The 19173-nt window shown below is 38.4% G+C and overlaps 1 protein-coding gene across 1 annotated transcript in view; it reads left to right on the top strand.

The window, feature by feature from the left end:
- The window catches only part of LOC136705530 (pro-neuregulin-3, membrane-bound isoform), a gene marked incomplete at its 5' end in the record, with an annotated part of 467573 nt that overhangs the window by 384756 nt on the left and 63644 nt on the right, over positions 1-19173 (top strand). The window contains 1 exon segment of the mRNA XM_066679152.1: positions 15916-15989. Within this exon segment, the coding sequence (XP_066535249.1) occupies positions 15916-15989 (74 nt within the window).

Here is a 19173-nt window from a genome sequence, read left to right as displayed (position 1 = left end):
TTTTTTTTTTTAATGGTGTTCATAATAAAGTGTGCAGTCTATAGAAGTGCAGTCTATGTGTTCCTAATAAAATGTCCAGATTGTATCTAAACCTGTCATGACCTGTCAAGTCCCCTGTGAGCTGTCAGTCCCAGCCCCCCACCCCCACTCCCGGACCGCGGTTTTCCTGCTGCGATGTGCGATGAACCTTCCTTGGACAAGACGCTCTGAGCCATAATTACTCTCCATATGGCTCAGAGGAACAGGGTGTAATTTCACATTCATCAGGGTGGGGGAAGACAGTCCAGTTCACAGTGTTACTCTTTTATTTGCACACTCTAAAGATAAAGGTGTTGGCAGCTGAAAACATGTTTATTTTCTCCTTCCTTTTTTTGGTGAAGCTGCTACATTAAACGTTCTTAGATTTGGATCGTTGTTGCAGATGAAGATTTAATGTTTTTTTTTTATTATTATTATTATTATTGTTACTATTAAAGTGCACATATTTTAATAAAATCCCCTGTCCACATAACTTCCAGCATCTGTTTGCTACCAACCCACAAACTAAAACACGGCCATGCATGTTTATTGTGGGCTGCTTGGATCAAAGAGGCCATTCTAATTTCAGTCCACTTCTTAAGTCTAGTGCTCCTTCATCGTCTAAATGTCCCCAATCACTGCATTAGACCCGCATTTATATAAGAGCGCGAAGCCAGAGTTAAACCTCTAAAAAATGCAGAATAGCCATGTTTCCATCTAAATCCATGTCCATATTCCACACCGGCAGAAAAAAAAATAACGTGAAATTGAGTCAATGATTTTCCTTCCACTGCACTTTTGCAAATAAACTTTAGGTGATGTACAGTAACCATAGAATGTTTGGACACGCCCACTCAGGGAGGGTTTTCTTGGATTTGAATCATTTTCCACATATTGTGAATGTACAGCACCAGTCAAAAGTTTGGGTGATATCCTCATTCTTTTTTTTTCTAGTTTGTAAACATTAAAACTGTGAAGAAAACACATATGGAATTGTTGTAAACAAAAAAAAAAAAAGGTTAAGTGTATGTTTTATACTTTAGATTCTTCAAAGTAGCCCCCTGTTGCTTTGATGACTGTGTTGCACACTCTCGCCATTTTCTCCATCAGCTTCATGGGGTTGTCATCTATAAATGGTTTTCAGTGAACAGCTGTGGCATTATCAAGAGTCCATTTGTAGAACCACTCGCCTTCTTATTGTGTCTGAGACCATAACTCGGGTCGTGCAGAGGTAGGGGCTGGTACACAGTTCTACACAGTGAACAGCCCGATTCCACCAATGATTAATGAGATGATGTGTTCAAACATTCGACTGGTACTGTAGGCTCCCGTGACCAGGGGAGACATCAAAATGAGAGAGTGTGTTTTTCTTTGATCAGATTACTTTATATTTAATTTTTATAGTTTGTATCAAAAGCACAATTTATAATCAGAAAGTTTGATTAAACATTCATATTTTGGGGCGTAGGTGTCATTTCTGTAGTGCAGCTTGTCCTTGTGGTTGTTTTGAGTGGAAAGTAAAATACTGTGTGGAGATTTGTGCAGTGCTGTTCATAAAAAAATCTACACATGCACTAAAATAAGAAGCTCAGGTGGTGCTGGTATGAAAATGGAGTGGTCCTAAATGAGGAAGGAGAGTCGGGGTTGGAGTCAGTTAAAAGCCCATGGTTGCTGTGTCAGTCTGGGGCTCCGGAGGGCGTGCTGTGTCGCATGTGCAGTAGGTCTGAACCAGCTGAAACATCGTCATCTATTTGAAAATCACTTTTCCATCACAATATTGTACAGGTGTGCTTTAGCAATAGTAACTTTTCCAACTTGTAAGAGCATAAAACTCTGTTTTTCATATTATTATTATTTTCATATATATTATATTTTCATAATTCCTCAGAATTCGGTGGCTGGAAAGCCCACTAACAACAGTAGAAAAAAAAAAAAGAGCAAACATTGGGGAAAAAAAGAGAGAACGTATTGGAAGACAACAGAGTAAAAACTACAAATGAGAGCAGAATTGAAAAAGAAGCAGGTTAAATCAGCAGCAGCAGCAAAGGGAAAGAAGAGGACTGAGCTCAACTGAGAAAACAAGAGCAAAAGAGGAATAGATCAGAGCAAAAACAATAAAAGCAACTTCAGAGCATGGAAAAAACAATGAGAGCAGACAAGGAAGACAACCAAGTGAAGAACAGGAAAACAACAACTTCGCTGTGCCTCATTTGACACTGATCAAACCACCCTCTACCTCCTACAACCACACCCAGCTCCAGTAGAATGGTCCAGAGCTTCACTTCTCTGTTCTATACCTTTTCCTTTCATTATTAAATGCAATTTATACTTTGAAGCAATTAGAAGTTAAAAAGTTCAGTAACTTGCTGTCATCACTTTGCTTCTTTGTTTCCTGTGGGTGTGTTTTTGTTGTAGCTCCATTTCGAACATAGCTTGCTCATACAGATTCCACACATTCCACAAACTTTTATTTATTTATGTATTTATTTTTACATAGATACAGTATCAGTCAAAATTTGGAAACACATAAAAGCCATTATTTATTTATTTTATTATTAAAGTCTACATTGTAAATAAATCAGATTTCTAAATGAGCGAACATTGTCCTCACCACTGTCATCATCTTCATCATTTTTTTGCTTAATCTATTTCAGAATTACAGTTGCAAGAGGCCAAACAAAGAAGCCCAGGCATCTCTTTCCCCCACAGGCCTCAATAGCTCTCTCAGAGGGGTTCCCCATTTGTTCCCAGAAACTAATAGATCTAAATAAGAACTGTAGGTCTTCATCATGTTAAACAACAAAATGCACTAGTGGCTTGCAGGAATAAAACATTAAAGACTGTAGTGCACATTCTACTTTAGCCATCCTCAGGTTTCCTTCAGAGATGCCTTTGCCTCCGTGGTTTTTAAGCAATGGACCACCGGGCACATGCTACAATGCCTGTAACATTGCCTCTTGTACCAAATCGCGTGTTTCCCAAGCTGCCGGGGTGTCAGGGAGGGCTCGGTTTTAAGATTGCAAATGCAATTTGTATACATGGCTGCTCCAACTTTCTCTCTCTCTCTCTCTCTCTCTCTCTCTCTCTCTCTCTCTCTCTCTCTCTCTCTCTCTCTCTCTCGCTCTCTCACCCATTTTACTGCCCTTTCAACTGAGATGAAACATGCTCAATAATTCACGCCTTGGTGCGGGCGAAAGCTGAGCAGAAAAGAAGGCTCTCATCTTCACCTTGAGGCAGCCCACACCTCCACTTCGTGAGGCCTAAGCTCCACAAGTGGCTTCTTCCTCCACCTCCAAAGCAGGTGGAAAAGCTCTTGGAGAGGCTTGACTTTGCAGCACATTGCCGTCACTTTGGGGACATGCTCTTAAAGTGGAGCTAAGTGGGATGTTAGATGGCACTTGTCGGCCAAGACGAGGGATGGAAACCAAACATTTGTGGCTCTTACAGCATCATAGTAATTATTAGAGAACTTATCCATCAGTGGTGTGAGGATTTGATGGCATTCAGAAACCACTGGGTCAGATATTAATACTGGAAACATGTAGATCACAAAAAAACAAAAAACAAACATTCAACAACTCATCCCAAAGGATGAACAGTCACATCACTCCACCATCGCTAACCCACAGCTCAATGCTTGGATGGTTCTCACCCCTTAAGCCAAGGTTTGTGCTTCAGTTACTCTTCAGTTCCACTCCATCCTTTCCAGGATTCATACAATGTGTACAACATGTACAAAACTACTTATATTTGTGGATGTTCACATGAATTTATGGAAATCCAGCATAAAAACACCACATATTAATGGAGTAACACCACAAATGTGTATATATTATATACAACATTGTGAACTGGCCTCAGAGACATTTAAGACCTTGTTGAATATTATAAGGGAATTTGAATTTTATATAAATTTTGGTCATCTAATTAATCCACCTAGACTACGCAGAGGGTGAGACCCAGCTCGTCTCATGTTGCCACAGCTCTGAGAGAGATGTTAAATTGGACTTTGCCTTGATTATCATAACAAGCGCTATTTGATCAGCCTAAAACCTGGATTATTAGCCGAGCCTTGTGGGTAAAAAAAAATGAAAGAACAGGATATCACTGGGGAGAAATAAATATTTAAAAATGCCCCTCTGCAGATAGAGTAGTGATTGTATTAAAAAGAGCACATTTCTTATTAAAACAAATCAAACCGTTTGCTTTGTGGTGCAGCCATTTCCTTGATGTGATGATGTGGTGTTAAGTGGTAATATACAGAAACTCATAAAAGAGGGTATAATACAATTTGCATTTTATTGTTCAAACAGTAGGATTTGTTGAAGTAAAGGAGATATGAGGTGTTATTTCTTATTGGGTGGGATGGGGGGCAATACATTTACCATTCTTAAAAGTGATGTCTAGGAAAACAGCAGTGACTACAGCCCATAGTATTCTCAGGATTTGGACGGATGTTGGGGAAACTCCGGCTTAACCTATTGGTTGGCTGTACCTGTTCAGCTTGCAGCACTTTCTAGGGAGCTATTCCACGCCTTAAACTCTACTCCATCAGCAATATAGAGGACCCCAGTGAATGAATGGTGGAATTGCAGCTAACAATAACAGATATCCCCATTTGGGCCTGCCAGGCTCACTGGATGCCACGCCATGATGCGGTGGATGGGCGAAAACGATGGCATAAGCAGAACAAGTTGCAGCAATATCCCACCAGCCGGCCCACTCAAATGAAATTTGGGCCTGCCCAGGAAATGCCTCGTCTACACCGGCCTCTCGAATGGCTTTTTCACGCCATCGAAAATCGATTTGTCCTGCTTCTGTCTACGTGTAAATGGACGCCATGGCTGCAGGTATGAAAGTGGACAAAACGGTCAGCGCTCACAGGCTGCAATCCATAATCTCCGCTTTTGTTTGAAGCCCCTGAGAGTGCCCTTCTTTTTCGTTTTCCCACAATGTCACATTTTCAGCACAGATCAATGGTCTCCGTGTGCTTTTAATGCTTCAGTTTATAAACTCCAGGCCAAGGTTCTCGTCTAACACCAAGGTAGTCGCTCAGAACTCAAGGTCCTAAAGGGTTCTATGTCTAAACAAATAGTTATAGGGGAAGAGTTATCGGTTGATTTGATTTTTGTATTCATTCATTCATTTTTGGTAACTGCTTCATCTTGGTCGGGGTGGTGACGAGTCCAAAGTCTATAATGACTCATTGGGTACAAGACAGGAACGCACCCTGGATACTGAAAATGTGGACAATTTCACACAGACACAGACACACACAAACACACATGCACACACACACACACACACACACACACACATATATATATATATATATACATAGCAAATTATCCAGTGTTAAATCAATAAATGAATAATCAAAATTATAAATAAATCAAACATGTTGTTTGTACTATTACTAATTTTTGTTAATTGTTCATATTATTGTTAATTGTTTGCTTGTAAAATTAACTGAATGAAAGACATAGATAGACACAGGGATAACTGAAAAAAATCTAAACGAGGAAATAATAAATAGGGGTGTGAAGGATGGCTGTTGTGTTTAAATGATGTAGTAAACTAAAAATGCACAAATACGCACTGTAAAATATATCCTACGTTTTGTAATTTCAACTGGATTTTTTGAATTTTCAGTTTTTAACTCAAGTTATGGCAATGGGCGGGGCTTTGGTATGCTCAGAGAGAGCTCACAGCATGCACTGTGGGCCCAGCTTTTTCACTTTTTTGGGGTTTTATTTTCATTGTTGAGGGTGGGAGTGATATATAGGTTGTTTTAGGTTGTTTATTGGTGTTTGGACCTAATAGGTCTTTCCTCAGAGTGAAACACTGCATCTTTGGTGAGGTTCCGTCTGAGGCTCTTTACAAGCCACGCCCAAATGCTGCCTGTCACTTGTTCTTATTCTCTGATGTTCTTTTCAGAGAGTGTTAATAAAGATGTTGCTGGACGTTCTACTAGACACCAGTCGTCACAAATTAAATTTAAAAACGTAACGTTGATACTTCTTTTAACTTAAATACCTACGTTAGAAGAAATCATGTGTACTTTCAACATGTGTAGTTAAGTTGAAATAACCAGCCGTTTAAAGTCAAATCAACTTAAAGAAAGTAATTCAAAGCCAAACTTGACTTAAGCCATGAGTTAAAATAAACTGTAATTTTAATTGGATTGGATTTAACTTAAAATGTTAAGGCAGCTTTTGAACTCGTGTTTTTGAGTAAAAGCTGGTGATTTTTTTACAGTGTGAAGATAGGTGCATGTTTTTTTTTTTTTAAGATATATAAAATAAATAATGACATAATTAAATAAAGTATGTAAATTATTTATTTGTCATTTCATTTGTTTTTATTTACTTCTTGAACATCAGCCCCACTGTTTATTTGTTTGTTTGTTTGTTTGTTGGTTTTTTGGCAATTATTTTTGAAATACATGAATTATGTAAACAGTATCTTACTGTGTGTAGTATACATTATGTAAACATTGTTATGATTAGGCAATGTGTATTGTGCAAATAGTGTTATTTCTGTGTAATTTATGGGTACCCTATGATATACAAAGTACACTATTGTGAATTGTGTGCATTATCAGTGGTAAACAGTCCTTTATCTTAAGGACGGTTCAGTACTGTGTCCCTGTCACTGCCCTCAGACATTGGGATCCACAAAGGCCACAGGTCGTACTGACACCACTCCTAGCAGCCACCCAAGCTTTCTGAGGAGCTCACACTATCCCTAAAGAGTTATGTAGATGTTCTGTTTCCTGATTAACACCACCTCAATGTAGAGTGGAAACAAATTAGCTTGGGTGTGACGTAAGGCCCACAGCTCTGTTATATCACATGTTGACAGTGGAGTATTTGGCAGTGCATGCTAACACGTGCTAACTGAGTTAACTCCTTTTTTGAGGTTGTTGTACATGCATTTATCCTCCCTTCACATATCCCTGCTAGTGTTCCTGTCCCTTAAAGACGTGTTGCGCTTGGCGAAATGAGTCCATGCGGTTGTTTAAAAGCGATAAATAAGTCCAATCATTAGCGGTGCGTTCTTAAACACACATGTGCTTTTCCCTGCGACCTGCGTAAGGCCTGACAGCTGGAGTTGTACTGGATTTATATTTATCTCGGGCTGTTGAGCGTCTCTTCGCGCGCCTGCAGTCGGTGTGATCTGAGCGCCGTGCCGGCGTTTGTTCCCGCTAATTAATGACTTACCGTTAATTAAAAAGCAAGCAACACTCAATACATCCTGCCTCCTCGAGAAAGATTACCATTTCCACACGCCTGCTCTCGCCCAGCCTCATGAATATTCACCAGCCTGGGTGGACGATGGGAACCAGAGAGAGACAGGGCAGGAGCAAAGAAGAGAAAGAGAAAGAGAGAGAGAGAGAGAGAGAGAGAGAGAGAGAGAGAGAGAGAGAGAGAGAGAGAGAGTAAAAAACACAGAGTGAAATAGATAAAGAATATATCTGATAGAGATTAGAAAGTTAAAGGGAATGATATAGTTAGATCATTTAAAAGAGAGAGAGAGAGAGAGAGAGAGAGAGAGAGAGAGAGAGAGAGAGAGAGAGAGAGAGAGAGTTATGACATACCCCATGCTGGGAGAAGCATAAGCAGTATGAAAAAATCAATCAAATATAGCATAACATATTTTATGGAATTAACACACTTCATATGTGCAGAGAGAGAGAGAGAGAGAGAGAGAGAGAGAGAGAGAGAGAGAGAGAGACCCATGCTGTGAAGAACTGAGCAGGTTTTATCCACAGGGCAATGCAACAGTGACGAGGGCTTCACAGAGAAAAGAAAATCAATCACAAGACATCACAATCCATCATGTAGCATTAAGGCATTTTATATATGACAATAGAGAGAGAGAGAGAGAGAGAGGGAGGGAGAGGGAGCTGACAAAGATAGGCCACTGCCTCATGCTGGGTATCACGAGCACCCTCCACCAAGCTGAATGTCACACCTCTCCCATAAATCAAGCTCACAGCCTCAGAGCCTCTGCATCCACCGTCCTCCACGTAACATCTGTTTCTCAGCTGTATCATAAAATATTCATACTTTTCCTCATGGATAATGAAAACATGCCATTTTCAGTTCTCTATTCTTCTGATGCCGTAGCCATGAATACAATTTATACTTTAGTTTGTCCACCCTGGGTCTCCCAACCTTGCATAGAGCATCACAGCATATCAGGCACCTGTTCATAATATTTTGGCTGATAAATGTATTACAATAACGGTATCTCCTTGCTACTTTACGCATTGCCATTGGGAAACAATAATGACTTGACTTGCCATGGTAATAGTGTTAATGGCCTGTCTATCCTTGAGGAGTGATAGTGTTGTCCACTTTAATAACTTACTATAATGCCTGGCTTTGGTTCACATGTATTGGTGTGTGGTATTTGGAACGTTATATACCCTCAAGAACTTCATATGTATCCAACTGATTGGGACTATACATGCAACTAAGTCCAACAGCCCTGGAACACACCATTCGTTTACACAAAACAACTACCCGGGACTTGGGAAGTGGCACCTCACGCTAACTTCACTTTGAGGATTGAATGTCCATGTTTCCGAATTACCATCCAATGTTTTCCTGTGTAAAATTCTGCTGACCAGTTCTGCAGTACCTTGCAATGGCTGCTGGTCATGGCTGAACTTTTCAACTGGTTCCATTGAAGCTGTGTACCATCATTTAACATTTGCAGATGTACTTTCATAATATAAACCCAGTATTAAACAAGTAGAGATCAATTTTAATGCTATTACTATGTTATAATACAAATATTCTGCATGTTATATACTAAGTTATGTAATTAAGATTTGTTAACAATTCTAGCCTGCTTCAGTGGCTAGGACCTAGCAGTATGTCCACACCTTTATTGCTACCTTATTATCATGTACATACATATTAATAAATATCATTGTAGGGTTTTAGAGACTGTTATAAAACTGAGTCTTTTTTGTTATCAATAGTGAAGTCTAAGTGTAAATATTAAATCACATATTTTGGCTACATCATTATAGCCCTTTATAATTAGTTATATATGCTAATGCCAGGTCTTATAAAGGTCATTAAGCTCACAAGGACGGGGCCTACAGGAAATTTGACCAAATAAAACATAAATATATTTATTTACCACGACAAAAGCAATATGGCCAAGATAATGATGAACTTCTTTCTGGCTTGACACTTTTTGGAACTCATGAACACTTTTGAAGCCCACCTCCACCCTCTATCTCCCACCCTCTACCACAGATGCCAGCAGGGGCTTGGCTTTAATTGGCATGTGAGCCTCGTCATTCCTCGGTGCTGACTAATGACCAGGCCTCTCCGCTCTAATGATGCTCCTCCGGTGCAAATGGTCACAGCCAAAAACTCTGGACACAGTGCCTGGCCCCAGCTTCAGGTCTCCCGTGCTCTCTCTCACTCTCTCTCCCCCCACGACTGCTTTAATTGAGCAGAGGTTTGAAATGTGGGCTCTGTAAAAGTATTCTCAGTGCTGATTCATGGTCTCCTCGTGTCTCCTCGTGTGGTGTAATTAGTGAAAACATGTCCAGCGGGCGTGTGAGATATGACCACAGCTGACAGACGGACATATGTGGACATGCTAGAAGTTAATTATAATCATGAAGTGGGGCATTAGAGGAGATAAGGTAACACTGCTCACCCAACTTTAAATGTCTTGGCCTCATACGCTCCATGTCCAATTACTTTACTTACTCAGGTGCTTCAGCATTCCCCCATGGTGGAAACAGATGTTCAAGGTTGTATAATTTCCATAGAAACGCATGAACAGTTGGAAGTAAGCTCAGGGTCATAATGTCCAGTGCCAGTTTTTGGCTCCAGGAGTATAAAGCCCACCATAATTGAACTGTGGAGTAGTAGAACTGTGTTTTCTGCAGTGTTAGTGACCCAGGACCAATCATCCTCAGTCAATACATAATCACATAGATAGACTAAGTTTAAAGTATAGACTACCAATAAAAAACAATATGAACTTAAAGTGGACAATTCCCTATTTATTTCCCACAAGAGAACAGTATTCTGGGTCGTAATGTAACCTCTGTGACAGACTATTGTCTGGATAAAGACAAAACAACACTGCAGCCATCTTGCCCATGTCAAAACAGCTCTGTCCAGAATGGCCAGTAAGGAGCAGAAGCTCTTGCTTTTAGTCGTTTTTGTTTGGTTCTCTTTCTCCTACATTCTCATTTTCTCTGTTTTTAATCTGTGCTCTTGTTTCTCAGCTCTTGTTGTCATCTGTTTTTGTTTAACGTTGCTTTTGCATAAAGTCTGGTCCAGCGCTGTGATTGGAGAGACTCAGACAAGGGGGTGGGGCATTTCTAAAATCTCTGCACTTGACATCATAAGCAAAGTAGAATCAATATCACTCATTTTATCTCATGTTTCCTGACTTCTGAGGCAGCCAGCAACAAACTGGCCCGGTTTTCAAAATAAAACTGACTGGGTGGTCTTGTTTGGTGGGCTCCAGATGCCCAAATTAATGCGCACATGCACTGAACAAAGCATTATGATGGTCATGAATTAGCTCAGTAAACTATAAACACAGTCAAATATGTGAAGAAATGAAAGGTTGAGGAAATAAACAAATAACAACTAAACTCTTACAATATTAACACAATTTCAACTACACAAAAATATCATCCAAGGAGAGCAGAATAAACGGCAGAAATTCTTAGAAAGTAAAAGACCTCCAGCCTACATTTTGAAATAATAAATAAACCGCTGTCACTTTCCTGGCAGCGTAATAACTACCTCAGTGCAGAACTCCTTCCATAAACATTAAGTAGGCATCAACACTCTATTATAAGTACAGTAAATATTTCTACTCTGGTCAGTTCAGCTCACATGAGCCCTGGGATTTCCGTAGAAGAAATTAATGTTGTATAATGGTGTCAGATTGGGTTCCAGCTGTCTGCTTGTGCTACCCCAGCCCCAGCCCACAGGACTCCACAGTGCTCCTGAAACTCAGAAACTCAATAGCTGGACAAAAATTGGGGCATGTTTGTCTGATATTGGAAACCATTGTTCTACAAAATGAGTAACTTCAGTTGGCATCCCACCACTGGCGAAGTGATGGTGGTTCCTTGAGATTGCGTGTTTGCGTTTACTGTGAGGCATTCCTATGCTTAAGGGCAAGGCCAACCTTTATCTCTTAATTTAAACATTTCTGAAATCATTGTTTTGTAGGTCAAAATGATGTGCTCATCATTCTCAAAATGTACACAATTTCTGCATTGTGTTACATCTTAAAACTCCTGTCTAATACATCAAAGATAATCCAGCATTTATTGTAACATCCCCCTGATATTCTCCACTTAATTTAAATTTGCCTGTGTTATTCTACCATTATCTGGTTGTGTTGCGGAGGTGGGAGAGGCTTCTCTTGTCCCTCGCGTCCACTCTGCCCTGCAGTGCCTTTTAACATAATCATATTAAGCTTTTCTTTGGCTCACAAAAATCTGTTTTGAACCACCTCACACTGAATTTCCTCATGTTCTGATTAGCAATACGTCTAAGAATGTTAGCTGAGGTAATGCTATTCCTTCTGGTTTGGTAACAACAGTTATAGCCTGCTACATTTATCTTCAATTTACAAGAAACGTCTATAGGATTTACTTCTGTTTACAACATGAAAACTAGAAAGGCAGTAGAATCTAACCAAGCACTTCACTAACTTCTGTCAACTTTCAGTCTGAGAGGGTGGTTTGCAGTCGCTCAGTTTTGTTTGTTAATGCCTGAGGCTCCACCCACTCTGCGGTATTCTATCAAGTAGAGTAAATTCAACAAGACTGCTGTGTGATGAATGGTGTGTACCTAAGACTCTTGGTTAAAATGCCTTCTTCAAATCCAACAAATGCAAATTAACTTCAAAACTATATATATTCTTGTAAAGGTACAAACTTCACTTTTTATGGTTAATACCACAGATTTAATTATGCTACCTTTACATCTGCTCAGATTCTTTTACTTTTTTTTCAGTGTGTGGGAGTATCCCTTTGCCAGAAATTTCTCGAGGTTTTGAAAGCACAAGCAGATTAATAGTACCCTGTATGGCTCTGTGTTACATTTATTGGTACTCTTTTTTTCTTACGTAATTATTTCAGCCGGCTTCTTCTCTGTGGGTCCCTTTCTTTTCACGATTCAAAATGGGCTCTTTTTGAAAAGTAGCTTTCAGTTTTGAAATTTCTTTTTCGAGTTAATCAACTAATCTGAAAAGCTGCAGACTGCTCTGGGCAAATTATAATAATGAAAAGTTAAAAGCTGTAGATATTGAACTGCAGAGTAACCAACAGCTGCCAGGTCTTTGTTGCTGTTAATAGTGGCTGGAAAGGAGGAACCTGCCGTTGAAGGTGGATGCGTTTGTATGTGCTTGGAATGTGGAAGCATGTTTTTCTTTCCAAACAGACATTGGCCCAGGAAAGGAGAGACTGAAGTGAGCAGTTTAGAAGTGTTGGAGATTTGTGTGTGGAGTTGTTGTAAGCTGTTCTCGTTTTAGTTTAGCTGTCCATGGAGTAAGCAGAAGGTCACAGGCTAGTGTTCTACGTCTGCTCTGGCATTTAGACAGAGAGCTGTTTCTCTTTTCTCTTTCCTCTCTGGACTCAAGTGCCTGAAATGGGGATTATCCCACAGCGACTCTCTGGAGACGACTATGGAGGGAAATGAATAAGATGGGACAGAGAATGGAGAGAAATGAGAGAGAGGCTGTTCAGAAAGTATATTAGATGCTAATTCAAATGATATTCAAAAATGAAAAGGGCAATAGAGCAATCAGTTGAGTCATAATTACTTACCAAGCAGTATCACAGCAAAAGGTGTAATATACATGTTAGTGCCACAGTGTATCAGTGTCAGTTTTTGTGGAACTAAAATGCGAAAGGCATAGCTTGCTACAACAACATAACCTGCAACACCTTTGGACAGGGTAGTGGACAACATGGGGAAGACGAGGAAACCAGATGTAAGTGCAAATTTAGTATACGTTTCTTTAAACATCACAGCAGCGTTCTCCCCATCTACAAAGCCCTGTTCAGATCGGCCAGTTTCAACACCTGTTCCTTTAAGCTCGAGCCCAAGCACACAGCAGTGAGGGGCGAGCAGCAGAAGCTCTGGATTTTAGCTGTTTAGCCCTGTTCTCTTTCTTCTCCATTCTCATTTTCTAAATTTTTCCCAATATTTCTCCACAGTGTATGCTTTGTTTTGTTCTGTTTAACCTTGTCTCCACGCTCTCACATGACCGTGTGCCCAGTGCCATGATCGTAGAGGCTCAGACGAGGGGGCGGGGCAATTCCAAAGTTTCTGTACTTTAGGTCAGAAGCAGCACAAAATCAGAATGATTGCTTTATGCCATGTATTCTGACTTCGAAAGCCTGGGTAGTCTTGTTTCACAGTGTGTGGGTTGGTGGGCTCTAGATCTCCAAACTAATGTCTACATGCACTGAACATGTGAGGTGATTTTTAAAAATGTGTCCCTTTAAACACAGTGCAAGGAGACATTTTCAAGGTACAGCATAAATAAATAAATCCAATCACAAAATCTTGTATCATGACGTGTCAGTAATCACACCTGTCTTCAGCCTTGGTCTGCTGCAGCATTTGGAACCTGTTGGAGCTTAGTTCCGGCCTCTGCGGTCGATCAGAAATGTCCAGAAGCACTGACGTACATAACGAGTGTCCTGTGGGTTTTAAAAGCAGACACTTGTGACTCACGATCAGAGGTGACTGCGCCCCCTGCTCATGCGTCAATAACTTGCATCTCAATAAACGTGACTAAGTCTCTGTGTTCCGGTAATATAACCGTCCCCCACAGATAACACGGAGTGGAGTCTGTACAATGAGCTTTATCTCTGAGTCACCGTCCAGACACCTTCTCTGCGGGAGTTGTCGTTGCTTTGTGGGAGGATGGCAGTAAAAAACAAATGCTTCTATACGATGTGTGATTAGAACGTGTGAAAGTTTTAAATCTGTGTAAGAAGTTTCTCTGGATCACCAACCGGAGATGCAACTGTGGCTAGTATCAGCTGTATCTCTGAGTGTTTTCACACTTATGATACTTCAGCATTTTAAGTGGTCCCAGGAACGCTGAGTCACAGCTTCTTTCGCATGTGTGAACACGGAGCCAAAAAAAAATCGATTCCTGACCACCTTTTTTTATGATGGCATTCACTCAACCCTCTGTAACAAGCCTGAATTCCAATGTGAATTCATATGTTCCTGGATGTACATGTTAAAGCCTGATGCCTACCCAGCATGGATAATAAGTTTTAATGCAAGCAGTAATCCTAGTCTAAATCCTAATTCTTACCATAAGCTTAAACCTAACCACTCCACTACAGCCTGGTCTCACAGTTAGTTTGTACACATCCTGGGAATGGTCTTCAGTAAATGATTTAGAATGTGTACTAAATAAGGGATCATCAATTTACAACACTTAAGTAACAAGGAATTGTTAGCTAATGTCACAATTAATAATTTTATCAAATGAGTAATGATATTAAACAGATATAGCATAAACTAGCATTCCTTTAGAATTTTTATAAAACACTAAAATAAAGCGAGTTCTTGTTTCTAATGTTACTTAATGATCAATTATGATTTGCTTAATCATTTTGTGATGTTAATCACTGTTTTATTACTTAGTACTATTAATGAATGTACAGTTATTGTTAAATGTTACATTTATACAGTATATAAACATAATATAATGACGTGTGCATTAATGTTTATTTTATATGTGTGTGTGTTTGTGTGTGTGTGTGACCTAGATAGACATAATATTGTGGAGACAAATCTGTTTACACACTCACATTATGGGGACGAAAAATATCATGACCTCCTGATTACATTTAACATTAATGAATTACATGAATCTTTACATTTTAATGTGAAGATGTGTTAAGTTTAGGATTTTAGGGTTAGGGTTGGGATTAGAGTGTTAAGAGGCTTAGGGTTTGAGTGTTAAATTAGGCATTTGGAATGTCAAAGCGTCAAATAGCTTTATGTGTCTTTCCCACAAACCAAAGGAGAGATGACCATTAAATCTGTGATTGATTTAATGACGTCTTTGGTCTATTTTGTGTTCATACGTCCACTAAAGCAGACCAGAGTTCATTTGGACAGAGCAGTCACACCAGTCTCTGCTTTAATAAGCCAAGGCTAGAGTGGACACACCATGACTCTCCCGTTCAACAGCACTTTAGAGCAGTTCATTTATAGATCAGCATCAGTTTAAACACTCTAATGTTTGTGTGTGCGTGTGTACATTCTTTACAGTTTAAAAAAAAAAAAAAAACCTTTGAGCCTGTTATTTATTTATCTATCTATATTTATTTTGCCATTAAATATACATTATGACTTTTGATTATTAATTGCAAACTTTTTAAAGCCTGTTCTGAACTTTGTTTATGTAAACGCTGAACACTGATCCTAATGTTTAATTAATTATTCATACAGATATTAAATAAAATGCCTCAGCTACTTGTTTATTTATGTATTTACTTTAATGTAACTGCGCCTACTTTATTTATTTGTTGGAAACTTTAAACCACAGATACCAAACACTACTTATTTATTTATGTTACTGTTACATTAAACATACTGAGATTTATTTCACTAATTACGTAAGTTATGTTTAACGTACATCCGAAATGTTTTGATTTTATTTGGTTATTATTTTTGTTTGTTTGTTGATTGTTGGTTTGCTTATGTAAACATCCTCTTTTATCACTTTATTTTTTTTCATTGTTCTTATGTATTCACAGTGTACTGACCCACCAAAAAGTTGTCTTTAGTCTTTTGTATATTGTCCCCTCCTCAGTTACTAAGGTGTCACTGTTGTTGTGTTTCCTCGCAGGTGTAAAGAAGGCTTCCAAGGCATTCGCTGTGACCAGTTCCTGCCCAAAACAGACTCCATTCTGTCTGATCCAAGTGAGTGTCCAATTCACAGTTGGCTTTATTTCTTACACATAAATATTCCCTAGTTTTTAAACCTGTATTTGTCGGGTTCTTTGTTATGAATGCTTCTAAACCCAACAATAAGCCCAGGTCAGCTCAGTCACCTCTTTCATGTGTACTGATAAATTACATAGATAAATTATTAGATTCATAAATTTATTTATAGGATAAGTAATTATTTTAACTGTTTAATTACACTTAAAACGTTAAAACAGTGTCTTTACTGGTGACATATTCATTGCTACAGATCAGTAACAGTAGTACATATTATGAAAGCACACATTTTTAGATATTACAAACATCAATAGATAATAATCATCTATAAGGCAGTTATAACATGTAATAATGCCAGTCACAACACACATGTACAGTCAGAAAAATACAAGGAATGGTACCTTATTATTTAAGAAGATAGACAGAAAGTGCTCTTTGTTTTGGTTTGTCATCTAGGTCAAAACATATTAGCTTTACAATTTAACAAATCTGAGACGCCTTGAGGATGAACCCCACGCTCTCTCAGTAGCTCATGCATTCACACTGTCTCATCAAAGCTTCATTTCTTTTCACTGAATAATCTATGAAATTCTGACACGTTGCTCTGACACCCCAATGAGTTCCTCAGAAATCTGACACGAGCCGCGTCTGTAAACAACCCGGCTTCTCCATAAAACTGTTTCTGTAAACGGCCGGAACAATAACTCATTGTCAATAGGATAACCACAGATTCACTGTATTGTTATTTGTATTCATCAGAGACATCAGAGACTCAGCAAACTGTTGAGGCCTGGAATTCTTCCAGCCTGAGCTGCTAGCACCATGACAACTATGTGCCAATGTGTGTGCCTTAACTGTGGTATAGCTAACAGAATATAGGGATGACTTGGTTATATGTTTCTCTTTTTGCAGCGTTATAATTCAGCCTTTACATATTGATTAAATAAAGTTTAGTGTAATATATTATATTAAGCTGTGAACCACACTTATGTTGGATTTACATTCTTATACACATGCAACTTATTAATTATTTCCTTTTTATTATATTCCTTTTATTAATATTATAATTATGTCATTTTTTGTATGAATTAATAAAAAAAAGCAAAAAAAAAAAAACATGAATTTTTAAAATAATTAATTTTCTATTTTCTATTATATATAAAATAAATAATTATTAATTTTTAAATGTAATAGTAAGAAATAATTAAAAATACATATGTTTATACTGTAGAAGAAGTATTGGGGGTTAAAATACACATTACAAAAAAAAAAAAAAACTAAATAAAAATAAATAAATAAATATATAAATAATCTGTAGACAGATAGATAGACAGATAGATAGATAGATAGATAGATAGATAGATAGATAGATAGATAGATAGATAGATAGACAGAAATATGTAGAGATTATAGATTCATTCTGGGAAAGATTTCTAAGGAAAAAAAAAAATCTCACCTTGAGACAGCCTGTCCACAATGATATTATATACCCATTTTAAATGCATCTCTTCTTTCTTTACTTAAAAGAGTTGAGTCTTCATTTCAGACTAGATTCACTGTTTATCTCATATGTCTTTCACATCTTGTTGAAAAAGCTGATTGAATCCATATAGATTTCGATGTACAGCATTTGCAAAAGCTACCTTTTCTATATTCCTTTTTCAAGCCTATATGCTGAAGGACACCTCTCAGATCTCCTCTAGGCTTTATTCCAAATAGTATTCATGCTCTCAAAGTTGGACTTTCATAGGTGAACATTTCCTTTTCATGTGGTTCTGTATCCTTTAGCTTCAAGGTAAATATTATAATCTGTTCAAAGGGTCTGTCTTACAATTTCTCTGCAGATTTGCCAACTCTTAAATTATGTTCCCTGGCACTCGGACAAGCGGGCATGCATCAGGTCTTAGAAAAAGCTGAATTAAGTGCAGTGCAGTAAGGACATTTCCAACCCAGCCATAAAATGTTCCTCTAAAGTGCTATGCATTTACACTGTTAGAGATGTATCTTACTCTTCCTGTGTTTACTCGTATATACTGACCTTGGACTTCTAGAACTGAGAGGTGGGAAACATGCCACGGTTCCAACCCTGACAAGAGAACACTCGCGAGTGTTAACAGCCCTCCACTGGTTAAGTTGCAATTTTCCACAGGGGCACCTTGTCAACAAAATAGAACAAGAAACATGTTTGATTGAGGCCAAGTGCTATCAACCAGCAGTGACGCAAAGAGTGATTGTTGGACATGTCCCAAATCTGCTATTCATAGCCAGTCTTCTCGTAGCCTTGTCTCAAAATGATTTTGTAAATATTTGACCCGAAAACCAAACCAAAATTTGTATAATGTGTAAGTAACATAACTGGTGTCTAGTAATATATTCATGGAGTTCTGTATTAAGTTCCTAGATACTCATTCTGAGAAATCAGCCTTAACTTGTTTTGTGCTAATGCTAACATCTAATGCTATATATTTGGCTAATAATATGTGCACTAAATATATTTGTCATGAATGCCTGGCTGCTCAACATAAAAAGTCAGCCTTTAATTCCAAAATTCCTCTAAATGTAACTGTAAACTCAATCATAAATCTAGCACTAAGCTGTAAATAGATAGAAATGTCAGAGCATTTCGCTTGTTAAAACTATATTAACACTTTCCACAACCTTAAATCTCTTTAATCCCAACACAAAACCCAGACCTAAACCTAGCTTTAATCCCAACTCTAAACCCAAACCTCATTCCAATCCTGAACCTAACCTTAGCTCTGAATGTAAACCTCAACCCAACTGTAAAAAACCTCAAAAGCTGAGAAACAGCAGTGTTGTACTTGTGTAACACTATCACTAAAGTTTACAGGACCTTGTTTCTGTAGCACTTCTTTGAGTACATTACAGAGAGTATGACTGTGTTTAGTGAAACAGCGCCACCAGGGGATGGGAACATTCTTAGTTATTATACAACAACAACAAATGTTGATGAATAAAAACATATAAACTTAAGGACTATTTGGAGTGCTCTTTATTTTGTACAAATCTGTACTAATTCTTAAAAATCTTTTTTGCATCTTATGAACCCTAGACCTGGAATATACACCATGTCCTTGCACTTACAACTTTGAATTCTTCTCTAAAACTAAGTAAACACAGAAGAGAGAGAGAGAGAGAAATA

The sequence above is a fragment of the Hoplias malabaricus genome, chromosome 8 (genome assembly GCF_029633855.1).
Source record: "Hoplias malabaricus isolate fHopMal1 chromosome 8, fHopMal1.hap1, whole genome shotgun sequence".
NCBI lineage: Eukaryota > Metazoa > Chordata > Actinopteri > Characiformes > Erythrinidae > Hoplias > Hoplias malabaricus.
Note: the sequence above shows the minus strand (reverse complement) of the source record. Positions and strands in the feature narration are given on the sequence as shown.